The sequence below is a fragment of the Nanorana parkeri genome, unplaced genomic scaffold (assembly GCF_000935625.1).
Source record: "Nanorana parkeri isolate BGI_ZX_2015 unplaced genomic scaffold, ASM93562v1 scaffold6, whole genome shotgun sequence".
Classification (NCBI taxonomy): Eukaryota; Metazoa; Chordata; class Amphibia; order Anura; family Dicroglossidae; genus Nanorana; species Nanorana parkeri.
Genome location: NW_017306274.1, coordinates 5,018,673 through 5,029,142, shown reverse-complemented (window position 1 = coordinate 5,029,142; position 10,470 = coordinate 5,018,673). Strand labels below are relative to the sequence as shown.

Here is a 10,470-nt window from a genome sequence, read left to right as displayed (position 1 = left end):
TCTACTTTTAATATTTTTATCTGTCTCTCTTTATAATTGAATATCAATCATACATAGTAAGGAAGAGGTACAGGAGAGGAGGCGGGGGTGAAAGGGTTAATTTACAGATCCCGCACAGGGGCGGAAAAGAGGAGTGGCCTAGCAGTGGCACATCCTCTCGGAGGCGTGTCAGCGTCCTCGTAACACAGAAGGGGCGGGGAAGAGGGAGGAGTTGTTGCGCAGGTCACAGGCAGGGGGCGGGGCCGGTCGGCAGTGCCCCGGAGTCGCGCACGCGCCGTCCCCTCCTCCATTGTTCCAGCCCAGCAACAAGCGGCCAGTCGGACGGCGGCGGAGGAGAGGCCGGCAGTCGGGCCCCCGGGCCGCGCACAGTGATGACATCCGCTGAGTGATGGGGGCCAAGCAGAGCTCCCGCTCTCGGGCTCCGTTCCCCGGGGTCTCCTCTGATGACTCGGCCGTCCCCCCAGCCACACACTTCAGCGCCATGGGGCTCCGCAGCCGCTCGGTCAGCTCCGTGTCCGGCCTGGATCAGCACCATCCCCCCGCTGGTACCCTGTACAGAGCCGAGTCCGACCGGGGCGGAGGAGGGGGGAGCTCCGGGGACCAGGACAGCCGATACCACCACCCGCTACAGCTGGCCCCGAGACTGATTGCGGCTCACAGCGGTGAGTAGAGAGAGCGGACTACCTACCCATCACTGTGTACTGATGTGTGGACCACCTACCTGCCGGTCATTGTGTACTGATGTGTGGGCCACCTACCTGCCAGTCATTGTGTACTGATGTGGGCCACCTACCTGCCGGTCATTGTGTACTGATGTGTGGGCCACCTACCTGATGTCTGTGGGCTTCCTACCGGTCATTGTGTACTGATGTGTGGGCCACATACCTGACGGTTGCTGTGTTCTGATGTATGGGCCACCTATCTACCGGTTATTGTGTACCTACCTGCTGATTAACCTACCTCCTACCTGTCCCTGCCTTGCCTTCACGTACACCTGGCCAGCAATGTCCTTGCCTTCCTCCTGTCCTGACTTGTATCAACAGCTGGCACTCTCGTAATGGCTTACAGTGGAAAGCACCTACCTCCTACATGATATACATTATGGTGACCCATAGCTGCTCATAGCAGTGTCTGCCCTGAATGTCCCTTTACCTACCATACAGATCAGTGCCACCTTTCCCTATTGCTATCTGGGTGTAGCAGTTGGTACTTTATCGCTACTTACCGTAATACCCACCTGTGCCAACCCTCACCACTACCCATCGCTATACCCCACCTGTCCTGCAACCGGGTCACTGTACCCTCTGTGCCCACCTGTCCTGCAACCGGGTCACAGTAGCCTCTGTGCCCACCTGTCCTGCAACCGGGTCACAGTAGCCTCTGTGCCCACCTGTCCTGCAACCGGGTCACAGTAGCCTCTGTGCCCACCTGTCCTGCAACCGGGTCACAGTAGCCTCTGTGCCCACCTGTCCTGCAACCGGGTCACAGTAGCCTCTGTGCCCACCTGTCCTGCAACCGGGTCACAGTAGCCTCTGTGCCCACCTGTCCTGCAACCGGGTCACAGTAGCCTCTGTGCCCACCTGTCCTGCAACCGGGTCACAGTAGCCTCTGTGCCCACCTGTCCTGCAACCGGGTCACAGTAGCCTCTGTGCCCACCTGTCCTGCAACCGGGTCACAGTAGCCTCTGTGCCCACCTGTCCTGCAACCGGGTCACAGTAGCCTCTGTGCCCACCTGTCCTGCAACCGGGTCACAGTAGCCTCTGTGCCCACCTGTCCTGCAACCGGGTCACAGTAGCCTCTGTGCCCACCTGTCCTGCAACCGGGTCACAGTAGCCTCTGTGCCCACCTGTCCTGCAACCGGGTCACAGTAGCCTCTGTGCCCACCTGTCCTGCAACCGGGTCACAGTAGCCTCTGTGCCCACCTGTCCTGCAACCGGGTCACAGTAGCCTCTGTGCCCACCTGTCCTGCAACCGGGTCACAGTAGCCTCTGTGCCCACCTGTCCTGCAACCGGGTCACAGTAGCCTCTGTGCCCACCTGTCCTGCAACCGGGTCACAGTAGCCTCTGTGCCCACCTGTCCTGCAACCGGGTCACAGTAGCCTCTGTGCCCACCTGTCCTGCAACCGGGTCACAGTAGCCTCTGTGCCCACCTGTCCTGCAACCGGGTCACAGTAGCCTCTGTGCCCACCTGTCCTGCAACCGGGTCACAGTAGCCTCTGTGCCCACCTGTCCTGCAACCGGGTCACAGTAGCCTCTGTGCCCACCTGTCCTGCAACCGGGTCACAGTAGCCTCTGTGCCCACCTGTCCTGCAACCGGGTCACAGTAGCCTCTGTGCCCACCTGTCCTGCAACCGGGTCACAGTAGCCTCTGTGCCCACCTGTCCTGCAACCGGGTCACAGTAGCCTCTGTGCCCACCTGTCCTGCAACCGGGTCACAGTAGCCTCTGTGCCCACCTGTCCTGCAACCGGGTCACAGTAGCCTCTGTGCCCACCTGTCCTGCAACCGGGTCACAGTAGCCTCTGTGCCCACCTGTCCTGCAACCGGGTCACAGTAGCCTCTGTGCCCACCTGTCCTGCAACCGGGTCACAGTAGCCTCTGTGCCCACCTGTCCTGCAACCGGGTCACAGTAGCCTCTGTGCCCACCTGTCCTGCAACCGGGTCACAGTAGCCTCTGTGCCCACCTGTCCTGCAACCGGGTCACAGTAGCCTCTGTGCCCACCTGTCCTGCAACCGGGTCACAGTAGCCTCTGTGCCCACCTGTCCTGCAACCGGGTCACAGTAGCCTCTGTGCCCACCTGTCCTGCAACCGGGTCACAGTAGCCTCTGTGCCCACCTGTCCTGCAACCGGGTCACAGTAGCCTCTGTGCCCACCTGTCCTGCAACCGGGTCACAGTAGCCTCTGTGCCCACCTGTCCTGCAACCGGGTCACAGTAGCCTCTGTGCCCACCTGTCCTGCAACCGGGTCACAGTAGCCTCTGTGCCCACCTGTCCTGCAACCGGGTCACAGTAGCCTCTGTGCCCACCTGTCCTGCAACCGGGTCACAGTAGCCTCTGTGCCCACCTGTCCTGCAACCGGGTCACAGTAGCCTCTGTGCCCACCTGTCCTGCAACCGGGTCACAGTAGCCTCTGTGCCCACCTGTCCTGCAACCGGGTCACAGTAGCCTCTGTGCCCACCTGTCCTGCAACCGGGTCACAGTAGCCTCTGTGCCCACCTGTCCTGCAACCGGGTCACAGTAGCCTCTGTGCCCACCTGTCCTGCAACCGGGTCACAGTAGCCTCTGTGCCCACCTGTCCTGCAACCGGGTCACAGTAGCCTCTGTGCCCACCTGTCCTGCAACCGGGTCACAGTAGCCTCTGTGCCCACCTGTCCTGCAACCGGGTCACAGTAGCCTCTGTGCCCACCTGTCCTGCAACCGGGTCACAGTAGCCTCTGTGCCCACCTGTCCTGCAACCGGGTCACAGTAGCCTCTGTGCCCACCTGTCCTGCAACCGGGTCACTGTACCCTCTGTGCTCACCTGTCCTGCAATCGGGTCACTGTACCCTCTGTGCCCACCTGTCCTGCAACCGGGTCGCTGTGCCCACCTGTCCTGCAACCGGGTCGCTGTGCCCACCTGTCCTGCAACCGGGTCGCTGTGCCCACCTGTCCTGCAACCGGGTCGCTGTGCCCACCTGTCCTGCAACCGGGTCGCTGTGCCCACCTGTCCTGCAACCGGGTCGCTGTGCCCACCTGTCCTGCAACCGGGTCGCTGTGCCCACCTGTCCTGCAACCGGGTCGCTGTGCCCACCTGTCCTGCAACCGGGTCGCTGTGCCCACCTGTCCTGCAACCGGGTCGCTGTGCCCACCTGTCCTGCAACCGGGTCGCTGTGCCCACCTGTCCTGCAACCGGGTCGCTGTGCCCACCTGTCCTGCAACCGGGTCGCTGTGCCCACCTGTCCTGCAACCGGGTCGCTGTGCCCACCTGTCCTGCAACCGGGTCGCTGTGCCCACCTGTCCTGCAACCGGGTCGCTGTGCCCACCTGTCCTGCAACCGGGTCGCTGTGCCCACCTGTCCTGCAACCGGGTCGCTGTGCCCACCTGTCCTGCAACCGGGTCGCTGTGCCCACCTGTCCTGCAACCGGGTCGCTGTGCCCACCTGTCCTGCAACCGGGTCGCTGTGCCCACCTGTCCTGCAACCGGGTCGCTGTGCCCACCTGTCCTGCAACCGGGTCGCTGTGCCCACCTGTCCTGCAACCGGGTCGCTGTGCCCACCTGTCCTGCAACCGGGTCGCTGTGCCCACCTGTCCTGCAACCGGGTCGCTGTGCCCACCTGTCCTGCAACCGGGTCGCTGTGCCCACCTGTCCTGCAACCGGGTCGCTGTGCCCACCTGTCCTGCAACCGGGTCGCTGTGCCCACCTGTCCTGCAACCGGGTCGCTGTGCCCACCTGTCCTGCAACCGGGTCGCTGTGCCCACCTGTCCTGCAACCGGGTCGCTGTGCCCACCTGTCCTGCAACCGGGTCGCTGTGCCCACCTGTCCTGCAACCGGGTCGCTGTGCCCACCTGTCCTGCAACCGGGTCGCTGTGCCCACCTGTCCTGCAACCGGGTCGCTGTGCCCACCTGTCCTGCAACCGGGTCGCTGTGCCCACCTGTCCTGCAACCGGGTCGCTGTGCCCACCTGTCCTGCAACCGGGTCGCTGTGCCCACCTGTCCTGCAACCGGGTCGCTGTGCCCACCTGTCCTGCAACCGGGTCGCTGTGCCCACCTGTCCTGCAACCGGGTCGCTGTGCCCACCTGTCCTGCAACCGGGTCGCTGTGCCCACCTGTCCTGCAACCGGGTCGCTGTGCCCACCTGTCCTGCAACCGGGTCGCTGTGCCCACCTGTCCTGCAACCGGGTCGCTGTGCCCACCTGTCCTGCAACCGGGTCGCTGTGCCCACCTGTCCTGCAACCGGGTCGCTGTGCCCACCTGTCCTGCAACCGGGTCGCTGTGCCCACCTGTCCTGCAACCGGGTCGCTGTGCCCACCTGTCCTGCAACCGGGTCGCTGTGCCCACCTGTCCTGCAACCGGGTCGCTGTGCCCACCTGTCCTGCAACCGGGTCGCTGTGCCCACCTGTCCTGCAACCGGGTCGCTGTGCCCACCTGTCCTGCAACCGGGTCGCTGTGCCCACCTGTCCTGCAACCGGGTCGCTGTGCCCACCTGTCCTGCAACCGGGTCGCTGTGCCCACCTGTCCTGCAACCGGGTCACTGTGCCCACCTGTCCTGCAACTGTTTCACTGTACACTCTGTGCCCACCTGTTCTGCAACCGGGTCACTGTACCCTTTGTGCCCACCTGCCCTGCAGCCGGGTCACTGTACCCTCTGTGCCCACCTGTCCTGCAACCGGGTCGCTGTGCCCACCTGTCCTGCAACCGGGTCACTGTACCCTCAGTGCCCACCTGTCCTGCAACCGTGTCACTGTGCCCACCTGTCCTGCAACCGTGTCACTGCACCTCTGTGCCCACCTTTCCTGCAACTGTTTCACTGTACCCTCTGTGCCCACCTGTCCTGCAACCGGGTCACTGTGCCCACCTGTCCTGCAACCGGGTCATTGTACCCCTCTGTGCTCACCTGTCCTGCAACTGGCACCACCACAGTCGGTGGAAAGTACTCACCTGTGGAAACGACATAGTTTCCAGTGGCAAAGCTTTAATAGAAGTATATGTGCTGTATGCAATTTAACAATGGTGTCCTTGGTCATGGCTGATGCCATTGGTGTCAGATTGTCAGAGCAATGATTGTGATGTGTATGGTCAGATGTAATGATGGCCGGTGCAATCTCCTTTTGATTTTATTTTAATGAATGGCCAGAAAAAAATACACTTTTTGGATCTTTTATAGACATTCAATTGATCCCTGAAAACTGGTTTCGGAGAAGGTTTTATGTGACTCGGATAACTATTATGGCGATAGGTCAGTTTGGGGTATTGGGAGTTATGTCACGATTGCAGGAAGACCTTTCCCGATTTCACGTCTTTTCACCTATGGCGAAGACTCGCATGTCCTGTATATCCGAACGCTGCGTGTCGCCATGACTGAATCTCCTTACTGCGACAGGACTTGCCTCAAACTGAAACCAAAACTTTATTCGTATTGGATACAATAGAGAGCGACAAGACACCCCTGTCCAGTTTTTATTGCTGTCTGTGTCCCCATTAGGGAGATTCACCCTCTTTGTCCTGTCCTGGTGACCGTTTTCAGTGAACGTGAAGGAAAATCCCAAATTTTGGGGAATCTTCCAAAGGGGACACTAGCTCTGGTGACAAGACTTTTGGAGGGATCTTCCCCACTGCTTGTGGCTGTAAGACAGGACGTTAGGGATGTACTGATAATAGTATCTGTATTGGTGCCCCCCCCGATACTGACACTTCTGGTAAGAGGGAGATTTCCTCTGAGCGGCAGTGCCAAGAGGGAACATGGAGCCGGGCAGGGGGTAATGACTGGCCGCCCGGCTTCCTAATTGGCTGGGAAGCTGGCTTGATGCTGATTGGCCAGGAAGCCGGCCTCCTGGGCTATCAAGATGCCAGGCAGCAGGTAATGACATGCTGCCCGGCTTCCTCATTGCCCGGGAAGCCCACTCCCTGCTAGGGAAATACCGGAATCGGCGGGTACCGAAAGATACATTTTGGTGCTCGTACCCTATACCGAAAAACCGGTATCGGTGCATCCCTACAGGAAGTGAAGGGAAATTTCCCTTACTGTGTCCAAAACCTGACATTTTGGCTGCAGTTCTACTATAAACAAAAAAAAACTGCTCAATTGTTCCAGTTCCCCAGATCACCAAATATAAGAGGCTGCATTCATTTCAATTAGACCGATCCGGTCTGGTGGACATGTGAGGTCAGGGGGTCATTGAGGCACAACGGAAAGTAAATATGGCTGCTTCCATGTATTATGTCATTACAGACTACACATGGGAACAAAGCAAGTTGTAAAAATGAATATAGAATTCAGGAGCCAGTTTGTTCCGTTTGCACCTGCTATACATTTTAAGGAGCATTGGTGACCTGACTCCTGGGCTTTGTCCAGCCCTGGTTTAGGCCCTTCAGTTGGACAGGCCTGGTACACCTAAGAGAACCTCCCTTCTAAGAAACATTGGTGACCCGGCACTTGGGATTTGTCCAGCCCTGGTTTAGGCCCTTCAGTTGGACAGGCCTGGTACACCTAAGAGAACCTCCCTTCTAAGGAACATTGGTGACCTGACTCCTGGGCTTTGTCCAGCCCTGGTTTAGGCCCTTCAGTTGGACAGGCCTGGGGCACCTTCTTAGAGAACCTCCCTTCTAAGGAGCATTGGTGACCTGGCTCTTGGGATTTGTCCAGCCCTGGTTTAGGCCCTTCAGTTGGACAGGCCTGGTACACCTAAGAGAACCTCCCTTCTAAGGAACATTAGTGACGTGGCTCTTGGGATTTGTCCAGCCCTGGTTTAGGCCCTTCAGTTGGACAGGCCTGGTACACCTAAGAGAAGCTCCCTTCTAAGGTGCATTGGTGACCTGACTTTTGGGCTTTGTCCAGCCCTGGTCTAGGCCCTTCACTTAGACAAGCCTGGTACACCTTCTAAGAGAACCTCCCTTCTAAGAAACATTGGTGACCCGGCACTTGGGATTTGTCCAGCCCTGGTTTAGGCCATTCAGTTGGACAAGCCCTGGTACACCTATGAGAACCTCCCTTCTAAGGAGCATTGGCAACCTGGCTTTTGGGATTTGTCCAGACCTGGTGTAGGCCTTTCAGTTGGACAATTCTGGTGCACCTTCTTAGAGAACCTGCCTGAGGACATCTACTTAAGTAGAAGTCCAACTTTTTTAATGTCTCCAGCTTGTTTTGCATCCCTTGAAATGAATTTTCAGCAGTTACACTGCGACCCGTTTGTGGTCAGGGCAGAGACACCTGTGCTAGGCTCTGGTTTCCGTTTAGTTCATCTTTAGTGTTCAACCACATGATCGTCTTCCTGAGCGGTTGATAACGTCCCGTCATGCTTTTCAGATGATAGAAGTGACAAGATCGGCTTCTGGTAACAGCGTGCTTTATTCTGGGTCTTCCGCTTTTCTGAGCCAAGTTTGAAATAAAGGATTCTCATCAGATATACCCAGTGTATTCGCATTGAGCACACCGACCCTTCAAAGTACATGTATGACGGTCTAAACATGTACCAAATCCAGTTACAATGTGATGCACAAGTCTCATTAATGGGGAAATTGAACCCATGTGAGCCGCCCGGGCTGCAATTCCACAGCTCTCTAGAGAACGCACGTGAGATTTTATTAAATTGGAGGAGAATGTTTCAGATACGTTTTCTGTTCATTAAGTTGGGAGATCCTGCATGTCATCCTGAAGCTGCAGGAGGTTGTGATGGATCAGCTACATTAAAACTTAGTGTTGCATCATATACAGGATATATGTCAGACCACCCCCACCCCCTTTCCTCTTCCCAATAGGCATCCCCTCCCCCACTGTTGCGTAATTTATACTAATGCGAGCCTGTAATGGAAGTGTAGTGTCCTTCAGAGTTTTCTAAATGTTTTAGGCCTCATTCACACTGGAGATTCTGGCCGGTCTGGATTCCTGCAGCTGGGATCACGTGCTTGTGGACAAGACACTGACAGGATGATGGGAGTTGCAGCTGTTCGCATCTCCAACATGTTGCATGCATCTAGGCACACATGACCGGCCCCGGATGCAATCGTCGTCTTTCCCTAGCCGCTGGCAAATGTTGGATCTGCAGAAACTTGCAAAGAGTGACGGTTGCTGTCGGCCTGTCATTGCTTTGTTCAGGTTTCCCGGCCACAGCTGTCAAACTGCTGGTGACTACAGCTACAAGAATCTGCAGCATCTTCCTGCGTATTGACACAAGTCCATGTCAGTGAGGCAAAAGGTTGCAACTGCTGTCTGGATTTCTAGAATTATCTGATCCCCCTCTGCAGAGTCACGTTCTTCTATTTCCGAAAGTTATTCAAAACAGGAGGTTCGGGGAAATCTTCCAATGGGGACCTCTGGTCTGGTGACAGCTGTCTTAAGATTCCTTCTTGCTTACTGTTGTCTTCAGGACAGGAAATGAAAGGAAATCCCCATTACCACAAGAATTAGAATAAGGCACGGGAAAGAGCAGGAAATGGAATGGGAAGAACAGGCTAGGAGATGGGAAGGCCAGGAGATGGGAAGGCCAAGAGATGGGAAGGCCAAGAGATGGGAAGGCCAAGAGATGGGAAGGCCAGGAGATGGGAAGGCCAGGAGATGGGAAGGCCAGGCACCGGAAAGGACAGGAAATGGAATGGGAAGGCACGGGGAAGGACAGGGCTAAGGCTTTATCCCCAATCCTTAAACATTTGTAACCAGAACAAGGGTGCCCATTGGAATATCTTTTTCTCCCATCTTGCACTGGTGATAACTCAGAATTTTTTGTCTTGACTGGTCCCCAGGACAAATAGGGTTTATTTCCCCAATTGGATGAGACCGCAATATATAACCTAACAGAAGGTCTATAGCCTTTACTCCTCTAATCCGTGGGGTTGTGTCCTGAGGCCGGAGAAGGCCCCATAAAAAGTTTATATGGCTGTAATGTGCTGGCATGACCATAATATAAACAATTGCCAGAGACCGCGGCTATACTGTTATGGCAAGTATGTATACATGGAGGATGAAGGTGGGTTGGTCAGGTCAGGGGAAGAGGGGCATTTAGACTTCTCCTTTAAGCCCTTCCACTCTCCTCCGTCCTTCTTTCTCACTTAGGCCATGGGTTACCCACAGCCTCCTGATATATCCCTTATATCCCAGAAGGCATTGCATAGCATCATAATGCCACCATCCGCTGGTGTTGCCGATACCATGGCAATGAGTTAACTAAACTGAAGGTCATGTCCACGTGCGCATGTGCAGGATCTAGCGGTGTGAAATGGCGACGATAGCAGCCAGCTCCCAATACTCCGGTATCAAAATAATGGCGGCGTAGAGGCAGAAGGAAACCGTCAGCTGCAAGCGAGATATCGGTGGAGCACACGGACCTTTTTGTCTTTTTTTTATTTTACAGTTGTATCTTGGTGACATTTATGTTTGACTTGTCAGATTGGTGGAAGGTCCTCTTTACTTTGACATTCAGGGCCCTGCGATCGGCTTTGGCTCAGGGGGGACGGTGCCGTTGGCTTGCACATGAACAGGTGTCTTCCAGCTAATTATAACTGGCGACCTTGGCCGGGGGCTGTTTCCATAAACTTTGCTTCACATGTGACTACCGCTGACATGTCGCCCAAACGAGCGGGAGAGTGACACAGAAACTTAGACGTGAGAAAGTTTGTGCAGTCAGATTGAGCTGCTGTGAGCCCTGAGGGTTTGTTGACAGCTGGTTACTATTTCCATCGGTGTGTCCCAAAAGTGCCGCTGGTGGCCAAATTCCTTTGTTTTAGGTAACATGGGTAATGTTTCATCTATTTGTGGCTTTCTGTTTCATTTGGGGATGAGG

General features: G+C 56.3%; 1 protein-coding gene across 1 annotated transcript in view; it reads left to right on the top strand.

Annotated features, from left to right (window-relative positions):
* The first annotated feature begins 241 nt into the window (after positions 1–241).
* ZNRF1 (zinc and ring finger 1) overlaps positions 242–10,470 on the top strand; it is a 31,828-nt gene continuing 21,599 nt past the window's right edge. Inside the window, exon 1 of the mRNA XM_018553071.1 lies at positions 242–662. Coding sequence (XP_018408573.1) covers positions 389–662 — 274 coding nt within the window. The 5' untranslated portion in view covers positions 242–388. The remainder of the gene's footprint in view (positions 663–10,470) is intronic.